This window comes from Protopterus annectens, chromosome 11.part0 (genome assembly GCF_019279795.1).
Source record: "Protopterus annectens isolate FY-2018-M chromosome 11.part0, PAN1.0, whole genome shotgun sequence".
NCBI lineage: Eukaryota > Metazoa > Chordata > Ceratodontiformes > Protopteridae > Protopterus > Protopterus annectens.
Window position 1 is genome coordinate 849,316,724 of NC_056745.1, and position 23,946 is coordinate 849,340,669.

The following is a 23,946-nucleotide window of genomic DNA, read 5'->3' on the forward strand; positions in this document are numbered from 1 at the left end:
TACAAGGCATCCTTGGATACAGGTCTGATGGACATTTGCACATCCACAAAATGATCATCATCAGAACCACTTGATCCAAGCATTTACATTTTGCCTGTAACATAAATAAGACATGCCAGTGAGACAGATACATTTCTCAGAGGATTCAGCCTTGGAACAGGATATCCATCCATGTGAAGCAGAGTCCATCCCTAATCCTCTTTAAGCGTAACCTTGACCAGTGGATGGGAAACTGGAAATTCACCCTAGTTATGGAACTCTGAGACAAGTAGCAATTCCCAAACCAACATATTCTCCCATAAAATCCAGAAACCTCCTAACTAACATACCCTCTCCTAATAAATGCCCATGATATACAGGAACACAATTGAGTTGGATTGCATTAATAGGCTTATAAAGCCCCTGGGGGTCATTAGTCTAGTATACAACTATGAATCTATGAACTTATCAATGATTCTCTCACAGTGCATTATGGACAAAAGTTACTTTCCATAAAAACATGATCATGTTAGGATGTCTGTTCCAATGAGGACTCAAGGTGAGAAAAAAAAGCAATAAGAATGAAAAGTAACTATTTTTTTCTGCTGTAAGACAGATTTCGATTGTCAGAGCTTCTTAAAAAGGTAATATATTTTTTCCATAGTTGTCCCTTAAGTATATTATTTTACTACTAGTATGGAAAAAATATACTGCCCTTATACAGAATGCACTATTCTTTATTATGCTTAGGATCTGTTATGTCTGTTTTACCTTTCCTTCCTAAGTTTCAGTGTCTGAACTCTTTACAACGAGAGAGTGTCTCTCACAGAATTTTCTCTTCTATATATGTTCCTTACTAAGAATACTAGATGTTCTCTAATGGGCCAAGCATTATATATATATCTATATATATATATATATATATATATATATATATATATATATATATATATATATATATATATATATATATATATATATATATATATATATATATATATATATATATATGTATATACATACATACATATATATATATATATATATATATATATATATATTTGAAATTACTTTTTTTATTTTAGTTGTGATTAGAGGCAATCTCTGATGAGTTTCTTCAAAGTTTTGTGTTTGATCAAACTCACCTGTGATTAGTCATTATACACTTATATATAAGTAAGTGTTTGTGCGTGTGTGTGTGTGTGTGTGTGTGTGTGTGTGTGTGTGTGTGTGTGTGTGTGTGTGTGTGTCTGTGTGTAAATATATATGTATATGCTTTACAATAAAAATAAAGAAATGCACCTTACCATGTGTCTGAAGGTCAAAAGGAAAGGTGAAAAAGGGAAACTGGAAACACAAATCCTTTCAACTCAGAAATGTCGACACGTAGGTTGTGTTCGCAGGTTAGAGCATCAGTGTTTTACACTGGATCGCACTACAGTGGGGATCAGGAAAATTACCCTTTCCCTCACTGTAGTGAGATCTTGGACTTTAATTAGCAGGGGATGGGGGGGGGCGCACAGGGGGGCTTGCCCCCTGCAAAACAGTAGACAATTGCATGATATTTTTCCAGATGGTGAGTGGTCCATCATGTGTCAAATGTCGATTTTTTCCTTCCGATAAAGTCAACATTCTGAGCAGTCAGTTTAGATAGTATTTGGCCTTCCGGTTCAGGGATGTGACTGCTTTCTTTATATATAGTTTTATATATATATATATATATATATATATATATATATATATATATATATATATATATATATATATATATATATCATATTATCCTGCAACCACAGTGTCAAACTACGAAAAGCTGAGATGAGAAACTTGAACTTGCAGAACATCATAAGAGCAAAACACTGAAACCCATAACATAGAAACCCACAACATCGAAAACATCATAACAAACATACACACTGCAAGGCTTCACCTGTACACCACGTAACTCACTCAATTCCGTCCTCCAAGCTCAAAATAAAGTTGCATATATCAGCAGAAAACTACACTATTACATAAATAACTCAAACATCAGTCTCCATAAAAATAACACAGCCCCAAAAACAGGTAAAAAAACATTTGGATCCAAAGTTGCAAATCAATACAGTTACTTACTCTTCCCTCATTTTTGCAAGGGTGTAAGCCCCCTTTCAAAACTCATCTCCCATACATTAAATATACCAACTCCAAGATCGCACTAACCTGCCTTCTTACGGAATGCTGCACAAATTCTTAAAGAGATACCTTCCAGTAAACATATTACAGTGCTCACTCTACTATAGTTAGACAACATGGAAGGCCACAGTTTGCAATGGGTCTATATCATGTAGTCAAAGTATGGCATCTTTGAACGTTATATGGTCGAGACCATATCTTCAAAGTTGTCATACTTCAAATGAAAAAAAAATAAAGAAACAGGAACAACTTCCTGACAGTTATTCCCTTTACCGCATTATAGTGCAGTCTCGAAGTTGGTATATTTAAAGAGTGGGGGTGTGGGAGGTTCATGGGGGCTTGACCCCTGCTTACAACCCTTTATTTTATTTTCTCTTGTGTTTTTTTTTTTACGTGTTCAAAATTCTGTAAGTTCGAACATATAGGTTCGGACATATGGTGTTCAGACTTACAGAATTTCGACTACATGATATAGACCCCTTGCAATTACAATGTTCTGCAAGTCTGAGTTTCTCATCTCAACATTTCGTAGTTTGATGTTGTGGTTGCATGATAATAAGAAGTAGACCCATATAAATATATATATATATATATATATATATATGTTTTATATATATATATATATATATATATATATATATATATATATATATATATAATATATATATATATATATATATATATGGGTCTACTTTGACTCACTGAAAACTCATTTCACTGAATTTCAGTTCAACCTCAAAACATTGCTGAAAGCTCAAATCACTGAAAACTCATTTCACATTTCACTGAATGTAAGTACATTTGAGCAAATAAAACATATATGCCCTTTTCCCCACTGAAATGCGATCCTGGAGTTAGTATATATAGTCAGGGTGTGTGGGCGGCACAGACCCCCACATTGGGGAGGTGTGGAGGGGCATAGCCCCCACCTACTTAGCTTTTATATTTATGAATCTCATTTCACTGAAAGCTAACAATGTAAAACCAAATGTTGGGGGGACTACGCCTGCCACCTCCCCACACCCCCCCAACTATATATATACTAACTCAGGATCACAGTACAGTGGGGAAAAGGGAATATATGATTTGAAGTTGTTAATCTCGCCGATTATTCTCACTGATAGGTTGGAGCCGATCCTCGGCTCCAACACAGCCGATAGCAAGCTCAAGGTTTGCCAGTAGCTTGAGACCAGCCCCTTATCCTACCATGCACTGCTAGAATTACCTCAGATCTCATTTGCCGCGGCAAAAGAGATCTTGGTGATCCAGATAACTCGGACCATTTTAGAAAATGAATTAACAGCAAGTTTTTAAAAAGTTTTCCTTTTGTTATATTTATGTAGTGTGTGTTAGTTCCATTATTTTTAGATAGTTTAGACAGTTTAGATAGTTTAAATTGTTTTAAATTAGGGACTTGTTGGCTTTTTAGTTTGTGTGGGCCTTTAGCCCCTTTTCCTACTATTAATCCCTTTAGTAGTTAGTTTTTTTTTTTTTTTTCCTGTTGGACTCTTAGTCCCATATTTGTATTATATTTTTATTTATATATATTTTACTGTTGTAGATAGTGCCCAGGTTGGGCTTAGTTGTTTGTGAATCTATTTACTGTTTTTCTCTCAGTATGTCAGAGGATAGGGAGAAATCCCATCCCAAATCGGGTTTTCAAAAATGCCCAGATTGTGGGCAGAAAATGTCCATCACTGACGGACATATTCAATGTGTCTACTGCTTGAGGGCCAAGCACCTCCAAGACACCTGTAGCATTTGTCACTCCTTCTCTTCAAGAGTCCTCTTGGAGAGAAGGAGGAAACTTATAGACAGATGATTGCTACAGCAATCTTTTTCAGAGGTTTTGTATAGCCATGAAGGTGCTAGTACATCTTCCAAATCTTCAAAATCCAAGTCATCAGATAAGGTATCAAAAAGGCTAAAATTTCAGAAGGAGGGTCATCGGTTCCACAGTCATTGGAGCCGAGTGTACCTTTGATTCGGAGCCAGCTCTCAGTATTGGAGCCAGTCTCTGAAGTTCCTTCTTCACCTCTGCTCCAGTCAGCACCATCCATGCATTCAGCTAAGTCTTGGATCGGCTAGTGCAGAAGCTTTTACAGGCAACAGGACTTGCCAAACTGTTGTCGGCCCCGATCAGCTTGTTGGTGCCGAAGACCATGGAACCAAACTTGTCTACTTCTCCTCCAATCCGTACTGGACTCTTGAAGCTGAGGGAAGTCGAACCCATGGTGGTCAGACCCTTGGAGCTGATATCCTCTCTGGGGTTATCGGCTCCATCTACTCGGATGTCCTCGGCGCCGACCGAGAGCTCTAGGAGCCGATGCTCTCCAGTTGGGTCTGGGGAGGATAGTTGCACCGACTTGTCGGTGCTGACTATCCCTCTCGAGGCTTTGGTTTGGATGAGCTCGGCGCCTACCTCAGGCTCAGAGCTCAGGGTTTCAGTGCAGAAGGATCTGACGGTACTCTCGGGTCCATCCTCTACTCCTCGTCGGAGCCAATGCTTCTTCGATGCTATGAGGAGAGTTTTGTATCCAAGGACAACATCAGCATCAGTTCAGCTTTCCCTCTCCCCTCAAGCATCTACTGACCCCTCTAAGCGGCGAGACCCTGAACCTCAAGTACCTCCACAGGGTGTCCCCTGCTCTTCTGAGACCTTCCCAGACCCCCCCACTGAGGAGGTGCCCAAAAGAGACTGTGCAAGAGGAGGCACTTAGACTCCCCACAGGAGTCTTTGACATCTGACATGGACTTAGATGAGTCAGAAGGTTCCCCTTGGTCCCTCTCTGAGGATATCTCTTTTGCAGAGATACTAGAGATCCTTAGCCAGAGGGGTGATTGGCAGTCCAAGACCCCTACTGAGGATGATTCTGTGCTTTTGAAGGCTTTTGGGTCTCAACCTTCCACTTCTTGGGTGTCTCCGCCTTATGACAAGCTCATGGATCTGATCTCTCGTAAGGCTTGGGAGTCACCGGAGGCCATGGAACCTGTCCCTCGTAGACCCAATAAATTCATATCTGCCCCAGTCGATAAACGTTTTTTGACAAAAGGAGTCCCTGTGGATGCCATGGTGGTGGCTGCAGCCACCAAAAAGGAAATATCTGAGACATCCTCTTCTATCCATTGCCCTAACAGAGATTCTAGGGTTATGGATAGATATGGAACATGATTAGTTCAGCGACTTTTTCCCTGCGATCACTAAACTACTTGAGCCATTTTACAAGACTACAGAGAGGTCTCCTGAAAGAGCTAGGAGATACTCTCCAGGGTACAGTAGCTGCAGGGGTGGCCGACAAAGTCAAAGCCCAGCTCGCTACCCTTAACTCAGTAGTCAGCTCGTCCATATGTCTCATATCCTATGCAGCTGATGGTTCGAGTAGAGCCGCTAGTTCGGGCATTGCTCTTTGCAGACAAGCCTGGATGCATCTCTGTTCCTTTGCTGAACCCTTCAAGTCTTTCTTTTATTAATACCCCATTTGATGGCTCATCACTGTTTGGGCCCAAAGTAAAGGAAACTTGAACCAGGTGTGAACAATAAGGCAAGACTTTATCTGCCGTTGGGGTCCACTTTTCCACTCTGACTCGGCCCTAACCCAAGGGCCCTGGGTGGGGGGGGGTGTGGTTCTGAAAAACTCAAGCAGCCTTTCACGACACACATGGTGAAACCCCCTCTAGAGGCAGAGGAGGGAATTATAATGGAAGACGCCACCTCCGTGGCAGAGGGGGTCAGCAGCAACAGGGTGATAGGGGTCAGTTCTCCGGTCAGTCCTACCAACGCTCCTGAAAGGGGGCCTAACTGTTCGGCTCTGGAAGCAGTTGGGGGTTGCTTGTCTTTGTACCCAGAAGCCTGGATAAACATAACATTGGATACTTGGGTACAAAGCATCATTTCCAGAGGATATTTCATACTGTTCCTTACCCCTCCCATTCTTATCAAAAAAATTCCAGATGTTCCACCCAATCTCAGGAAACAAGCAATCATAGAGGTCCACAGATTGCTAGAAAAAAAGAGTCATCCAACCAGTCCCAGCAGACCAAGTTGGATTCAGAACTTACTCAAGATTCTTTTTGGTACCAAACAAAACAGGGGACTGGAGAACTATCTTGGACCTCAGCAGACTCAACAAGTTCATAAAGAAAGAGAAGTTCCGAATGGTCACGCTTCAGTCCATTCTTCCCTTTTTAGGGAAAGGTGATTGGATGTGCTCCATAGATCTCAAGGACGCATACTATCACATAAAGATGGACAGATGCTCCAGAGATCATCTGCTCTTTTGGCTGGGAGCCAATCATTACCAGTTTCGAGCCCTGCCCTTTGGTCTCACTTAAGCCCCCCCGAGTGTTCACCAAATGCATGGCAGTGGTCACGGCACACCTGAGGTGTCTAGGATTCCAGGTGCTTCCATACTTAGACGATTGCCTCCTCATTGCTACCACCAGGCATCAATTGACTCAGGCAACACAATACACTCTGACACTCTGCCATCAATTAGGCATTATGATCAACTTTGAAAATTCTGCCTTATCGCCATCTCAGCATACCGTTTTTATAGGAGCAGAGTTAGATACCTCAACCACCACTCTACATCTCCCTATCAAAAGAGTATCCTTTCTTCGCCAAAACGTCAGCTCACTGGTGTCAAAGAACAAAGCTACAGCAGCGGAGGTATTGAAAGCACTAGGTTTGATGGCGACAGCAATCCTGGTTATACCACTCGCAAGGATGCATATGCGAATCCTTCAATGGCTTCTCCTCACTCAGTGGTCTTACCAGAAACTACCAATGCACCACATGACTCTTATCACGGACTCTTACAGGAGAGACCATCGGTGGTGGTTGACGTCTCTTCATGTTACAGTAGGGAGACCCTTTGTCCCCCCCAGTAGCCACTGTGACCACGGATGCTTCCCTGATAGGGTGGTGGGGGGGCATTTTCAGGGAAAGACTGCCCAAGGCACATGGACAGATCAAGAATCACATCTGCTCATCAATGTTCTAGAGCTGAGAGCGGTACTTCTGGCGTTGCAGTACTTTCAGAACTCTCTCCCTCTAGGGACTATTGCAATTCAGACCGACAACATGTCAGTAGTCTGGTACTTGAACAAGCAGGGTGGAACCAAGTCTTACCCTCTTTGTTGAGAAGCCCTCAGGGTTTGGCAATGGGCTGTGTCATCCCAGTGTTTTCTGTTAGCAACGCACATCCCGGGGAAATCCAATGTCATAGCAGACAAGCTAAGCAGGGCAATATTACTCCCTCATGAGTGGTCTCTCAATCAACAGGTTGCGGAGTTGATTTTCCACAAATTGGGCCAGCCTTGCTTGCGACCTTTTTGCCAGCCACATCAATTCAAAATGCAGAAGCTACTTTGCCCTGATACCACCTCCCGGTCATCCCCCGAGAGATGCACTTTTACACGATTGGCCCCCAGGTCACCTTTATGCATTTCCACCCTTCTCATTAATACCCAGATTTCTACAGAAAGCAAAATCACTGGGAAGGAAGATTATACTCATAGCCCCCTACTGGCCTTGACAAATTTGGTTTCTGTTTCTCCACCATCATCCGTTGGAGGATCCATGGATCCTGGACCCAGTTCCGGACCTTCTAACACACCAGTCAGGGGACTTTCATCCTTCTCTACAGTCCCTGAAACTGACTGCTTGGCTAATCCACTTCCCCTAATTGCCAGGCTTCATTCAATTTCAGAAGATACAAGACAGATTCTCTTGTCCTCTCACAAGCCATCTACCAGGAAATTATATGGCAGCAAATGGAAAAGGTTCTCAATTTGGGCCAACGATCAGAACATTGACCCTTTTCGAGCTCCGCTATCTTCGATCTTGGAATTTTTGACAAATTTTTAAGGAAGAGGCAGCAGCTGCTACAGTTCGAGTTCAGTTAGCTGCTATCTCAAATTTTCACCTTGGTCTTGATGGCTCAAATAGTATGAGCCATAAATTATCCAGAACCTTCCTTAAAGGCGTTCTTCATATGAGACCTCCGATCAAAATTCCCTTTTCTCCTGGAATTTAAATTTTATGCTGTCTCAACTTATTCTTCCTCCCTTTGAACCAGCTTTTTCTTGTGCTTTAAAATTCTTATCGTGGAAAACAATTTTTCTTGTGGCCATTACGTCTGCCCGCAGAGTGTCAGAACTTCAAGCATTATCCATCAGACCACCCTACACGATCTTCCATGCTGAAAGAGTATCTCTCAGAATGAACCCCTCATTTTTACCTAACGTTTGTTCTGAGTCAAACATCAATCCGGTCATTGAACTACCAGTGTTCTTCCCCAACCACTCTAACAACTTAGAATATATGCTGCACAAACTTGATGTTCACAGACAGCTCAGATTTTATCTTGACAGAACTAAGGATATTAGGAAATCAGATCAACTTTTTGTAGCCTTCTCAGATGCAAGAAAAGGCAATCCAGTGGCTAAAACAACCTTATCTAAATGGTTATCCAATTGTATATCCTTCGTTTATGAAAATGTGAACATGCCTTTAACGCACAAACCAAAAGCTCATTCTACCAGAGCTAGCTCTACCTCTTCTGCTTTTCAAGCTAAATTGCTCCTTGACGATATTTGCGCTGCAGCCACTTGGTCTAACCCTCATACCTTTATCTCACATTACAAAGTAGATAAGGCTTCTAGGGACAGATCTTCCTTTGGTTCTACAGTACTGAAGAACATACTCCCGTGAGCCACCCAGGGTTGAGGATGCTAGGGACATTACCCATCAGTGAGAATAATTGGCGAGATTAACAACTTAACATTTAGAAGTTATGTACTTACCGTAAAGTTCCATGTGAGTTGTTTATCTCGCCTTTATTTTCACGTCCCTCCCTCCTTCCCCCTCCTGGCTGACTGTTGACTTAGAGGCTAGTGCCATCCTGGTTATTCAATATTTGTCTTTCCCTTTGGGTACTCTTCTTTGTAGATATATATAAGAGAGTATGTATAGGTTGTATATATATATATATATATATATATATATATAGATATTATTCACAGCAAACAAGATCTGAGGTAATTCTAGTAGTGCATGGTGGGATAAGGGTAAGGGGCTGGTCTCGAGCTACTGGCAAACCTTGAGTTTGCTATTCTCTGTGACGGAGCCGAGGATCAGTTCCAACCCATCAGTGAGAATAAAGGCGAGTTAAACAACTCACATGGAACATTATGGTAAGTACATAACTTCTATTTTTATTTTCCCAACAGTACTTGCAATCAGTGAAATGTGATTCAGTGAAATGACTTTTCAGTGATTTGAGCTTTCAGCCATTTGGTATGAGTGTTTTGAAATTCGGTGAAATAACTTTTCAGTGAATCAAAGAAGACCCATATATATATATATATATGTATATATATATATATATATATATATATATATATATATATATATATATATATGTATGGGTCTCCTTCACGTTGTCAACACTTCAAAATGCTGAATTTCATATGGCCGAGACCATATGATCGACATTTGAAATGCTGACAATGCGGAACCGGCATCTCCGTACAGTGCGGAATGGAAATATTTCCATTCCTGCACTGTAGTGCAATCTTGGAGTTGGTATATTTAAGTTACAGGGGGTGTGGGGGTCTGAGCCACCCACTGGGGGTGCAGGGGGAGGCTTGCCCCCCTGCTAGCAGTGTTTAGGTAAGTGTTTGTTGTTTTTTACTTTTGTATTTTTATGTGCTCGACATTTCAAATGTCGATCATATGGTCTCGGCCATATGAAATTCGGCATTTTGAAGTGTCGACTATATGACGTAGATATATATATATATATATATATATATATATATATATATATGAAGTACCTACAGTATAAAGCTCTAGACAATTATTTTGCAAGAGAATAGGACTGTATGCATCTTGAGGGGAGGTTTAAATATATGTAGTCATCTGTAGAATGCAGCCAGAATGTCACAGAATCCATCCATCCACAACCCCTTTTGCCATTGTGGTGCATGGGGTCAGGGTGTCACTTCAACAGTGAGCCACGGTTTACCCCTCCATATGGCTAGCTTCCACATCTCACACTCACACCTATGAACAATTTAGAGCATCTAATCCTCCTACTGCATGCCTTTAGAATGTGGGAGGAAACTGGAGCACCTGGATGAAACCCATGCAAATGCAGGGATAACATGCAGACTCCACACAGAAGGCACTCCAGCCGACAATCAAACTGAGAAACTTCCATATAAAATGAAACCAAGCAAAACATAAACTGAAAATTTACCCTCATTAGTCAAATACATATTTCCTATACAAAAAAAGTTGCAATAATTGTATGCCATGCAGTCTAGAAGCTTACAGATTTGATGGGAAAGCATAATAAATTGTCGGCCACAGAAAACATTAATACGGTGATGCAATACGTTTTCAGCTTAGCTGAGTAATTATTTACTGATAATATAAGCCACAGATAAAACTGAGTCTTATAAGGTAACTATAAAATCCTAGCCAGCAAGGGGCTGTGACAGAATGCTGTGCAAAATGTATCAGGCCTACAAAGCATACTCATTAATATTAGCATATGACAACTGCATAGTTTCCTAGGTAAGTGCTTTGTATATCTCTTATAGAGGTTTATATTATTTCACTCTAACTAAGCCTGGAATATTGAAATCAGCTGCTTGCCATCACTATCTTAACAGAAATGAATATCTCAAACAGTTTAGGAAAAATATTTTTTTCTTCAAAGTGAGATTGTAATCTTATATTTTAACATTGTGAATAAAATAATCTAAGCAGGTTTGTATGTCCCATGTAAGTCATTAAGTTAAAACCCTTGCAGTCTTTAAGCTGCATAGATTACTCTTATGAACACCACTTGCTAATGGTCCCAGAATACAATTCGTGTATCACGTATTACCACTTGTTTTTATTTATCATTTTCCTTAATGGAAATAAAAGAGTAAAAAAGCCCAGCACAGTAGCCAGAAGGTTTTCTAAGTGAAATCTGTCTTGCTTTGTCCATGTACTTGAGGGGTTAACATCTTGTGTGTTCGATAGATATAAGCATTAGCGGTGAGAAATTTCTTTTCAGGGGACTAAACATGAGGACAGTGTTTAAAAATAGTATGTGCTATGGTTTTAAGAGGAAAATGCATTACCTTTAAAGAAGTTCATGAATTATAGAATAGATATGGGCTTTTATCCGTAATGGTTTTCCAACAATTCTAATGCAACAGGTATTTAATACTATGCCATTACAGCTTTAAACTGAGTTTGGACAGAATATTTCTGAATAAGGTGATGCATTTATTAACACTGGAGTTATTTAAAATATTCACATTCCTGATAAAGATCTGTTTATGTCTGTAGTTATTAGAATACACAGTTATTTAGTAAATTTCTAATTTTACATCTTAGGATCTAGTGTTTCAAATCAAACAAAGGTAACAGCATTCTTTTAAAACTACAAGTGAGTTTCTCCTATACTAATGATGTATATAAGAGTATATAAACAACATTTTTAATATGTCAGTATATTTGAAGCAATGCACTCAGTGCTTATTTGATGAAAAAAATAACTTCATTAATTACATTAAATTTCATCATTCGAAAGTACAGCTGGGTGTCTTTTAAACTAACAGGCTGATTAAATGGCCCCTATCATTGCATATTCTAATCCCTCCCCAAAAATGAAAAAGACAATAGGTGCATTCTGTACCATAGTGTCAGTTGTTTCATTAATTAATAAAATACCATTTAACTCTTGTGTTCCTAATCAGATGGGATTAATCTTGTAATTATTAGTTTCAGCTTTGATTCTAGGTGCATTGTTAAAGGTCCCATGACAAATACAGTTTGCATGCAGACTCATGTGTCAGGCGGGTTGAATGCATGTTATGAGTCTGGTTAAGTGTGCAGTGATGAAAATTAAGTAGAGGTGGAAGGGGTTACTTTTCATGAGGAAATGATGGGATGGTTAGGGCAGGAAGTGAGGTAGGTGGTGGTGGGGGGTGACGGTTTATATGTATAGGGAGGGCATAGCCAAGCATCTTTTGGCGTGGTCTGCAGTAACTCTCCCTGACATCCCTTGTTTATAGTAGTGGGGGTAGTTTTAGGTGTTATGCTTTATTGATGGGCAGAGTAAGAGGGGCTCAGTCATTCCTCTTTTCTCTTCGCCCCTTCCTCCTTTAGTGGTTGGCCATTTAGAAGTGAGCGGTGGTACACTGCTTTGTGTCTAGAGTGAGCAATGAGATTTAATGCTGCTTGTACTTGCAATAAAGGTGAGCATTGCCCCGTTGACAACTTTGTTTTTCTGTAATACCGGCTGCTGCTCTGATGAATGTTTATGATGCCTATTGGAATATATTGATTGATTATAATTAATAAATGGTCACAGTGGCAAGTTTTGATGTGGTTTTGTTGGAAGGGATCATTGGACAAATTACAAGCCAATAAGATGCAAACAATTTTAAATTGTTATGTTCTGCAAACTAATAAATAAATAAATAAATAAGATATCCATAAATAATACACTCTAATAAGGTGAAATGTGTCCTATGAAATACTACAGTTTGACTAGAATCCATGTTTTACTCATTAACATCTTTGTGATGTGGAATGTTGCAACACACGTCCTTGCATTGCCGAGCATTTTCTGGAAAGCAATTTAAAAAAAGCAGAAGATAAGGATCTTCTGCTATGGGACATCCTAGATTAACCATCTTAGTGTTATTTTATTAATATATCCTTTCTCTTTCTAAGTATATGTATTATAGGCCGTTAAGTCACTTAGTTAAAAAGTCAGACCCAAGAAAGACCTGGACCCCATAAAGAGCTATGGGTGTTAACTGTAAGTATAAAAAAGAGGCACTATAGGCATGGAAGAGTTAAAAATGTGCCACTGTAGTATCCTGGCATATGTAAAACATGTTATGAAATACTGTATTTTGACAAGAATGTGTCACTTAAAACTTTAAAAATACGTGAGTTTATTCTTTTACATGATAATTTACTAATGTGCTAACTAGTGTTACAGAAGCCTGTCTTTAATTTACATAAATAAGAAAGATAGTACAAACTTACTGTTAAAACACAGACAATTGAAGTTGTATATTTTGCCTGAAATCCTTAGAAATCATGACTGAACTGTTTTTCATTTCCCTCATAACAAGGAAATGGGGTAAACTAGTAACCAAGCAAACCTTTTTAAAAAGTTGTCAAACTTAATTGTATTTTGTTATAACTACAGTGGGGAGAACAAACAAAGAAGCGGAGTATAGCATCTGCCTTGGTGGCATCTACTGTGGTTACCTTTTTCTGAAATATATCAGCTCATAGCATCTGTGAGGCTGTTACATGGTCCTCCATCCACACTTTGTAAGGCATGACAATCTAGACTTACAGTTTGGGAGCAGAGCAGGATTTGCCTTAGCAGTCCTGCAGCACCTGTGGATTTCTGCCTACTGGTTCAGTGTTCTACCTACCCATTTGGTTCCTACTGCTCTAATATTCTTTTCAGCATAGTTCTTATCATAGCCCTGGCATGGTCATGTGAGCATACTCACCATAACTTTATGTGGCTGAATGCAAAAATTACCAGAGAAGTATAACCTCCTTGTCAGAGTAGTATAACCTCTTTCTCCACTTCCTCAGTGCCATTTTATACCTATCATCTGACAAAGTGTTAGGGATGTGGGCAGAAGGAGCAGACTGCTGTTTTCTTTTCCATACTATAACCTGGTGAAGCCTGTTCCAGCTGCCAGATGTGAGACACCCTTATTGATGACCTTATTCCTGTTACAGTAAGGTACTGAAAATGGAGTGGGCTGCTCTGCATTTTCTAGGAAGAAAGAAGAAATCACAGCCAAACATACCCGATAGTGATTAATTACACCAAATGAAAAACAATGAAACCACTTAAAGGCAGTGAGAAATGACTCCAGAATTTAGCGTACTACTTGTTTAATCTCCACTTTCATCACAAAATGACTTCATCAGAATGTCACAAAATAACTTCATCAGAATCTGAAGAAGTCATTTTCTGATGAAAGCAGAGATTAAAAAGTAATATGCTAAATTCTCGAGTCATTTCTCAGTGCCTTTAAGCGGTTTTATTGTTTTTTTTTTTTTTATTTTTTAGGAAGAGTTGTGCCTTACTCATCTGACACCCTGGGTAGTTTCCCATGCTGGTTCCCAAGCAATCTACTGCAGGCTGAAGGTGGAGAATCTGATCAAGTGCTTTCTTTTCTCATGTCTCTGTCCAGCACTAACAGAAGAAGATGACACAATGGCTGCAAGTTTGCAGGTTTCTGGTACAGGATTTCCTATTGAAAACCTGTGTTGATTTTGGCTGCGGAATAAGTATGTAATGTTCCATTCGATCCTCAAGCATTTTTTTCTTTTGGAAAAAATTTTAAAGTGTGAATGCAGCATATATATTGTAATGCTCTGAGAAATTTCTAGTATTGTCTTTATATTGAGGAATTACCAGAGACACTGTCTGCTTAGTAGTAATCTCTCCAGTAACTGCGGATGGAGATTAAAGGAGTACGTATGGATAAAGGTCTGAGCTGGTCATTACTTAAAAAGCATATACTTACTCTGTTTTCCTTTGTTAAATTTGATTGTTAATGTGTACCGTAAGTACACTGCCCCAAGTATGCTTTCCACCTTAGTTAAATACAGTTTCTTTCACCACATCAAGACCTCTTTTAGCATTTAGCTTCCTCACTATGTAAAGAGACAGTTCTCTATAAGCTAATGAAGAAAATCTTAAAACATAAAAGAGTGTTAGTAGAGATGTCTGCTGTGATTTCAGGCAACAAAAATCTATTTATGAAATGCTCTTTTTATTGTTTACCACATTTGTGTTGCTATACTGTAAAATGTTTCCTCTTCCTCTAAGGAAAAGTGCTTACTGCCTACCTTGATTTGCCTTGAATCATTCCTGAAAAACTATAACTTCCCTACAAGCTCCACACATATCTCTGCTTTTTTCTTGGTGGTGGTGGTGGAACCTATCTGTACTTGTCTTTTAAATGTAGTTAATCACCTAAAATCCTGTGTCAATTGGGAGGATTTCCTCAGTAGTATAGCAAGTGCAGGGACACTGATTTATCCAGGGTGCAGTCTGTGCTAAAGAATAAATAAAATTTTACCATATATATTTCCTTTTAAGTGAAAAAAAATGCAAGGGCAAAAATGTCAGATGGCAGCCCTCCTGCCCCTTTTCATATTACCATGTGCGGACACTGCCCCACAGACCTGTGATTGGCTGCTCAAGTGGAGGGGTGGTACAGAGAAGGTAACTGCAGGGCCCACAACATGACAAATGATTTATTCTTAGTTTATTTATTTTTTTGTTTAAATAAATTACTTGTGCGGGCGTGCCATGGTAATTTTTTTAAAAAACTATTAAAAGGTTTGGGCTTTGCTTGACTAGTTGCTGGCTTTGTTTAAAGACAGAGTTCCAGACCAACAGTGAGAAACAGACCATGACCAACATCAACCTGCTTGGCTGTTGGCTTTAAAAAAATAGAGATGTTAAAGATTTTAAATATTCCTTTCTGTAAACTTAGGAAACTACTAACATAACAAATTTTGTGTTAGCATGCACTTTTAGAAGGATAGGAAGTCTGCATTTGAAATGTCTGTCATTATTTTTGTGTGACTTTGATCAGAGGTAGTGGGATAACAAAGGCCAAAAACATAATGACAGATTTTAAACAGTGTTTTCATAAACATAGAAAGTTGCTAGAATAGCAGTATTTGTGTTAGCATGCATTTTTAGCATGCGTTTTCTGAAGACTAGGATGCATTTGTCATTATTTACTGACTTCAGTCACCAGTGCTTTAGCAGAAAATCATATATGGTAAGAATCAGATCAACAATGTGGCAAAAATCTGGATATCCTGAGCGGTATGAGTGGGCTGACTGGACTGGTGGATGTGTCAAATTATAATGCAGTGCAAAATAATGTAGTACTTTGGCTTACTGACTTAATGGCTTTTTCAAACAATTATCTTTTGGAGAACCTTGTGGTGAAGAATTGCACTTAATATATGAACAATGATTAGAAAGAATTTAAGAATTATAATATAGACTTCGTCTTTACTTCAGAAAAAAATGTATATTAATTCACATTCTTTGATTCTATCTATGACTCAGTTTAACATAGTACTAATATTTTAAGAGTTCCTGAATGGCCCCTGCCTGATTATTATTTCTGGATTTGTTTACCTGTAAGTAAGTACAGATCAGAAGCTGGATATCATTCTTGTAGTGAACAGGACTGGTAGACGGATGTGTGTCAAATTAAAATGTAATGCATACATGAATTTTTTTTCACACAGATTACCTTTTGGAGAAAAAGGTGGTAAAAAGCAATTAATAAATAATGACCAAAATTAGAATTATAATACACTTCTTCACTGCAAACAAATGTATATTAATTCATATTCCCATATTCTGTGAAGGAATCAAGATAACAGTATTGATATTTTAAGTGTTACTTCCAGATTGAATTTGTCCCTGATTCCAATGAAAAGTGCCTGATTTATAATGAATGCATGGCAAACAGGCAAACTTTTTTAGTGTATCTTCCTAGCATTGCTGCCAAAACTAGTTATTGTGCATTTGTTTTTGCTGTATATGGCAAATAGAGACTCTGTTGGTTGTTTTATGGAGGGGAGAGTTATGAGTTCTTAACTCATCAAGGCTGTTTTGCAATCTATTAGTTGAATGAATGAATGAATGAATGAATGAATGAATGAATGAATGAATGAATGAATGAATGCTATTTCCTTTTTTCTGACAATGGTTTGGTTGCAAGAAGACCATTGTATATTTGCTTTGCAGCTTTTGCTCTAATGTAAGTGAATTAATTTCCATTTGCACTGATTACTTCCTGGGTGCTCTTTGTACTGTAGGGTTTTTACTCTGAAGACTTGTTGAACATTACATGCACAGTGTTAACAGTGGACTGACACTTGTTTGTTCTGAAGTGTTGGAGTCCACATATAACCTTGACCTCTCACCTTCATTTTCACCTGAGCAGTGGCTTCGATTTTAGCTTAAATAGCAACTGTAAAATGGTACATAATAGCTTGGAAATAATACAGGCTTCGAATAGTGTTATAAAATTTCATGCAGCAAAACTATGATGTTACTCTGTCATGTTTTTTTAATACACATTAAGGTAAAGCTAATTGTGTGATTCTTTAAATTGCTAAAGCATTGTCATATTTGGTTATGCATCACATGACAGTTCATGGGTTCATAAGTTCGTAGGTGTATACTATGCTAACTACCACCAGGGCCTTTAGAAGCCTTGCCATGAAGTCCAACCCAATGGTGTCCCATTGTATCGTGGGCATTTTTTAGGAGTGGAAGGAAATTAGGAAGTTTCTAGAGGTTATTTGGTGAGGGCGGTTATGTTACTTTGGAAATTACTGTCTGCCTTTGTCTATCAGACACACAGGGGCCAGACCCGGTGTGACTTTCCTATCTCCCTTCCATTGGTCAAGGTTACTCTTAAATAGGATTAGGGATGGACACTACTTAACATGGATGTGGAGCCTTTTCCAGGGCTGAATCCTCTGTGACACATATCTGTCTCTCCAGCATGTCTTATTTATGTCACAAGCAACATTTAAATCCATGGATTTTGTAAATGTGCAAATTTCCAGCAGAGCTGGATCCAAGGATACCTTGTATGCCAGGCATAGATCATCACTCAGTAACCTGTAGGAGACAGAGTATTGTGATATGGCTTTAAGGCAATCCATACAGGACAATGTGTTTATATCTTGGATTCTCCTGCTATGGAACTTTTGTGGGTGTTCCAGCTGTTGCACATGTTTGGTCAGGTACATGCCAGAGGGTGCATTATACTCAATGCTGAGTCTGATAATGGCCTAATAAAGTGGCACTATGACCTCCTTGGACATGGATGCCATGTCCTTACTTATAACTTGAGCAACCAAAAATAATTTTCCTACTACCTTGGCCACATGCTGGTCAAAGGCCAGATAACTGTCTACATATGTTACTAGATCCCTGACTACTGGGTCAACTTTTAGGGAGTTTTATCAATGGAGTAAATAGCTTGGCTGGCACTTTTCCCAGAAGGCACTATAATGCATTTGTTATCATGGAGTTTTAGTCGGTGACTTTGGCACCAGTCACTTGTCTGCAAAAAAACTCTTGTAAGATGTCTGTTGCATCGGGGGAATCTACAATACCTCACAATTTCCAGTCATTTTTGAACTTTGTCAGCCAAAGGCCCTTGACATTAGCCTTTACATCCAAGAAGTAGATGCTAAATAGGATCATTCCTAGCACAGAGCCTGAGGAATCCCACTGGTGACAGGTCTGTTAGGGAGATGTTGTCAGCAATCCTGACTTTCTGGTGCTGTCTGTGAGTCAGCTGGCATCCAGTTAATTGTGTGTGTGTGTGTGTGGGGGGAGGGGTTATGCCCTAGTTTGGTGAGTTTGTTAAATGATTAACTCTGAAAATGCATTAAACTTTCAATAAAACATCCTGTTTGTACTTGTTTTTGAGCCTCGGTTTATTATGTTTTTGTGAAAAGTTGTCAAGGCATTTTTTCCCACTCCTAATCATATATATATATGTTGATATCTATATATTTATATCAACATCTGTATTTATATCTATATTTATCTCTCTCTCACTCTTTATATATATATATATATATATATACATAGAGAGAGAGAGAGAGACAACTAGAAATGTAGATACTTATATAAGGAATATCTTCAAACATCGAACATTCAAAAAGCGATAATTTTGGATCAAATATAAAAATGATTGAAAACAACAAAAATTTTAAATCTCTCTCTCTCTCTTTCTTTTTTTTTTTTTTTTTTTTTTGCAGAGGGAAGTCCCACTGCAACCCTAGCACCCCCTGCTAATTATATATACCAAATCTTAGATTGCACAGCAGTGGGGATAGGGCAAATTCCTGACCCTGCTTCACCACGAGCAAATACAAAATGCTTGCTGCAAAAACTCCATTGAAAACAATATTTTCTCATATGAACATTTGCTGTTATTTACAGCCTGAAAAAAATGTTCACTAATATGAATGTTTGATGTTTCAGAATTGTATTTTATATATGTAATATCTAGCTATTTATGTAAATATATGTTTTTTCAGTCAGCTAGATTATTAAGAAGCATATGTTTGTACAGTTAAATTATCAGATTGCACTATGGTGCCATATTGCTCTGCAGATTAGGAGGAGAAATTCATAGGTGTGGTGCAGTGGACATATATAAGGCAAGGTGTATCCCACCTGAGATGTGATACAGCTGTGCATACCTCTCAACTGCCCTGGTTTTGGTGGAGTGCTTTAATTTTATCTTCCCAAAACACGTCTGCAGAGTTGTTCTAATTTGACATCATACTGTACTGATTTTCTCTCCTTCGTTGTCTCAGTTCTGCAACCATTGCAGAGAAAGTTCTGAAAGCTCACTCTGGTCAAGTGAATTAATGGCAAATATTGCTCAAGTTTAGCACCACTTTGTTGACTGCAAAGGGCAATACTGTACTAACTGTAAGCATGCTGGGTAATTGCTGCTTGAATGCACTATGATGGTGACTTCAAAACGCAATACTGTGGTAATTGTAAGCATGCTGGGATAATTGCTGCTTGAATTCCACACAGTGGTGACCTCAAAAAGCAATACTGTGGTAACTGCTTGGATTTTTCAGTCTGCTTAAAGACACTGCTTGGTTAACTACCTTACTCTTGTGTCAAAAGATAAGATATATGTGTCTGACTGTTCTACTAGTTGCCATTTCCTCATCTCCTTCTGTATGCTACTGCTAGTTTGTTTCTCTAAGTACTTATGAGCCACCTGCTGCAGAGATAAATTTATATTCTTCTTATATGTATGCAGCATATATTTTACTTACATGTTTTTGATGCAGTGGAAAGACTGAAACTGGATTATTTTGTAAACTGTTGGAACTTTCGGCAATATTTAGTTGTGCATTTTTCTTATGGCTTGTAGAATGGGTCCTAATTTTAAAGCTTGTAGCTCACAGAGTGGAAAAGTTACTCATTATTCCCGACTCCCAAGTAGAACATATTTACATATAATCAAACTTTTAGTGTAATGATATTTCCCCCTTTGTTGGTCCCTTGCTGTGATTGTGAAGTATGAGAGGATGACTTGTCTGTTACTGTATGCCCAGCTGTTAAATAGAACTGCATGCATGACAAAATGGAGACAGTATGGGGAAATATTTCAGAAGGAACATGCTTAGTAAGCCATATATTTGTACTGTATACAGAGCACTGTCAAAAAAAGCCCATCAGAGAAGATTAGAAGGGTGTGCATACACTGTGCATCCAACATATTACGTTAAGCATAAACCTCACTGACGGTTTGGGTCATCTGAATAAAGTAAAAAAAACATCACAGGGTGGGGGTGTATGAAATAATGCATTACAAGAGTTAAATGCACATATTAGCTACAATCTCTGAGAACTACACATAACAGTGAGGATATTTTCATAAAAAAGGATTACAGCAGAAGCAAACACTCCCTCACACTCATGTGTTCATACACACACACACACACACACACACACACACACACACACACACACACACACACACACATATAGACATAGAAGGGCCATCATATTCATGTATACGTCCATCTGCCTAAGTGCATATATGCCCATCAATGTGTGCTAATATACAGTGCAAGTATTACGCCATTTCAGTATTCCCAATATTCAGGAAAGGATCATACCATTCGTAATATTATAACCTTGCATGCAGCTCATTACCCATATTTGCATAATTCACACCATTTACTTTTCATTACACAGTGGTTCTGCGTGTGTGATATGAATAGTCTAGAATAAGTTAATGGCCTACTTCCCTTTCTATTAGAAGAACAGGCCACACTTGCTCACTGCAGCAATTAAAGCTCCATTGTCCTCTGGCAAAACTACACTTATTGTGTGGGTCAGGTATGCAAATAATTTTGCATGCATTTGACCTGACCACAGACTGCAGTTGGTAATATATGCACATCTCTGCATGTGAGTATCTCTTTGTGTAGATGTAAATATTTTGGGATTACCTATTGGTTCAAGTAGCATTATACTGACCACAGATGATGCTCACCTTCTTATTTCCTAGCTACAGACATAATGTCCATTGGTGGATGGCTGTGGTTGTGTTACAGCACTCTGTTAAATGACAGACTTGGTACTCATTAAGGCTGACTTTCACTCCAGCTCATATACACACTTTCAAAGGTAGATCTGTATAGTGTATCGCAGGCCACATCTACTTAACCATGACACTATATACCATATTTACAAATTTAACCCAAAGTACCAATGAATTGAAATGCATTTTTTCTGAAAATAAATAACTGTCTTAATGATAAATCTTAATGCCAGTAAGAGGAACTGAAGTTTCCCAAAAATTGATTTTAACAGTTGCATCCTTTTTTACCATGGAAAGGACTGGCAATAAATAATAAAGAATCCTATACTGAAGGAGCAGAGTGCTAGTGTCCTGTCTATGGTGCAGATGAACTGACTTGAATAAGCAGCTAAGGAACTTGTTGGCATAAGCTTGGATGATGGGTGTGCTTTTCGTATGGGCAGGAATGAGTTTGTGGAAAAGACCTCAGAGAAATCAGCTAGCTGAGGAAGAGTTGAGTAGGCATTGTTACTCTAACTGTAACACACTGCAATCAAACCTGAAAGCTGTGTCAACACACTGTGGATGAGGTAGATATGGCTAATTAAAAACCCTGGTGCTCCGTTCAGAGTACATGCTGCTGCTGGCTCTTACAATGTAACCCCCTCCATACTACAACCAAAGACAACCACAGCAGAGGGGTTAGTACCAAATAATACCCCAGTTATGTCACCATCCCCTTCCCTGCTTTCAAATAGCACCAGTGGAAAGACGAAGTTTAACAGGGGGAATAGTGGTCAAGCTGAGGGGCACCCGGGAACCAGATAGATAGAAAGACAGATAAGTAAGTAAATAAGTAAATAAGCAAATAAATACAAATAAATAAGGAGAAAGAAAACATTCTGCTGAAATTAAGAAATGCACAAACAAGTGTAATTTTATACCTTTTGCTTAAAATTTCAATATAGTCTTGTTCGTAGACTGCTAACAATGCAGATTAGTTGTACTCCTTTACTGTACTGCATAAATATGTGCTATAAATAACCTAGCCTTTGGTAAATTCTTTGTCCTGATTGTTTTCACTATTTTGTTTGTAGGTCACACCGCACTAATCAACAGACTCTTGCTGGATGCTGGGTTTACAGCTGACCTTTCTCAGAACTACTGGAAGAGACACCTACCGTAAGAATTTAAAAACACTTTGCAGTTCATTTTTGTTTTATTTACATTTTCTGCATCTTGTTTTTGAGTATGGAAAAGTTAAGTAAAAGGGACATTAAGCTGATAACACTGATTAGCTGATTTTGTATGTAGCATACTTTATACCATTTTGTGACAAGAATTATGTTGAATAACTACAGTTGTGTTTTGTTCGTTAAGTATGATAGATGTTCCTTTTACTTCTGTAGAATCCCAATAACATGCATTTTTACAAACAAGCATCACACAAAATCAGTGGAAGGCCTCTGAGAACAAATCTTAATTAAGATGTCCTAAATTCTATCAGGCAGTGAGGATCAAGCACAATCACTTTGTGTCATCAGATTAGCTAGTGTCTTCAGTACTGAATGGGTTATTCGTGAAGCCTGCCAAATGGACCTTTCACCTCATTCTTTAAAACAATGTTACAGCTATATCATAATGAATATCACTTATAGGATTTTCTTCCATGCCACCCATTTTACCACCATTCTAAAGTTTATTTATTTATTTATTTTTTATTTATTTCTGCTTGCTAATGACATATGTTTGACTATACAGAACTCATTTTCATGGGAGATCCAGGGAGGAATACTTCATTTAACAGTAGTACAGGTTAGAACAGCAGTTAGATAATGCATTGGGACAGTTATGTGGAGAAACACAGCTGCTTCATTTACAAACTAGGTAAAAATACTCAACTAGAAATTGTTCCAGTTAGAACTGTAGTATATCACTGCTCATCACAAAACGTGTACTGTAGCATACAGGTAGCAGATTCACCACTCATTTCAAAGCTCTTTACATAACTTCAGACAAGCAATATTTTGAGTATTTATGTATTGCACTCCAAATACACAGGCTGCCTTACACTTAGATGAGTATAACTTGTGAAATTGTATTCAACAATATGTGACTTCCCAATTGTTTTCCCCAGAAATTCACTGCCAGTGCGGTTGATATTTGTGTGCAAACAGTAACTCAGTGCTTTGGGGTTCATTAGTTCCATCTCTCTGGGGCTAAGGCGTCAAGCCCTGACTACATTGCAGCTGAGTACATTGCAGGTCTGGAGAGGATCAGATTGTGTAGCCATTCCCAGGTCTCCTATTCTGGGACGAGGGATGTGACACCTAGAGGATGCACAAGGCATTCATCTTGCAGATCTTGGGCATAGCATGCCTGTACTGCTGCATGCAAGTGACACAGTAAACTAAGAGGAGTTCAGCATGTGGACACACACTTCCCCTCAGAGGGTAGCACATAGCAGAGTTGGAAGTGCCATTAGAAGGGAAGAGAGTGCTCCAGTAGGAGAGTGTAAGCCATCTTACAGAACCAGGAAGTTGCATCACTCAATACCAAGTTACAGCTTATGGTTAAGGATGCCTTGAAACAATATTTTTATATGTTGCCTAAGAC

The 23,946-nt window shown here is 38.8% G+C and overlaps 1 protein-coding gene across 4 annotated transcripts in view; it reads left to right on the forward strand.

Moving 5' to 3' along the window:
* The window catches only part of CACNA2D1 (calcium voltage-gated channel auxiliary subunit alpha2delta 1), a 3,475,830-nt gene that overhangs the window by 3,124,226 nt on the left and 327,658 nt on the right, over positions 1–23,946 (forward strand). For all 4 annotated transcript variants that reach the window (XM_044088264.1, XM_044088265.1, XM_044088266.1 and 1 more), the window contains one exon: positions 22,428–22,512. In XM_044088264.1, coding sequence (XP_043944199.1) covers positions 22,428–22,512 — 85 coding nt within the window. The remainder of the gene's footprint in view (positions 1–22,427; positions 22,513–23,946) is intronic.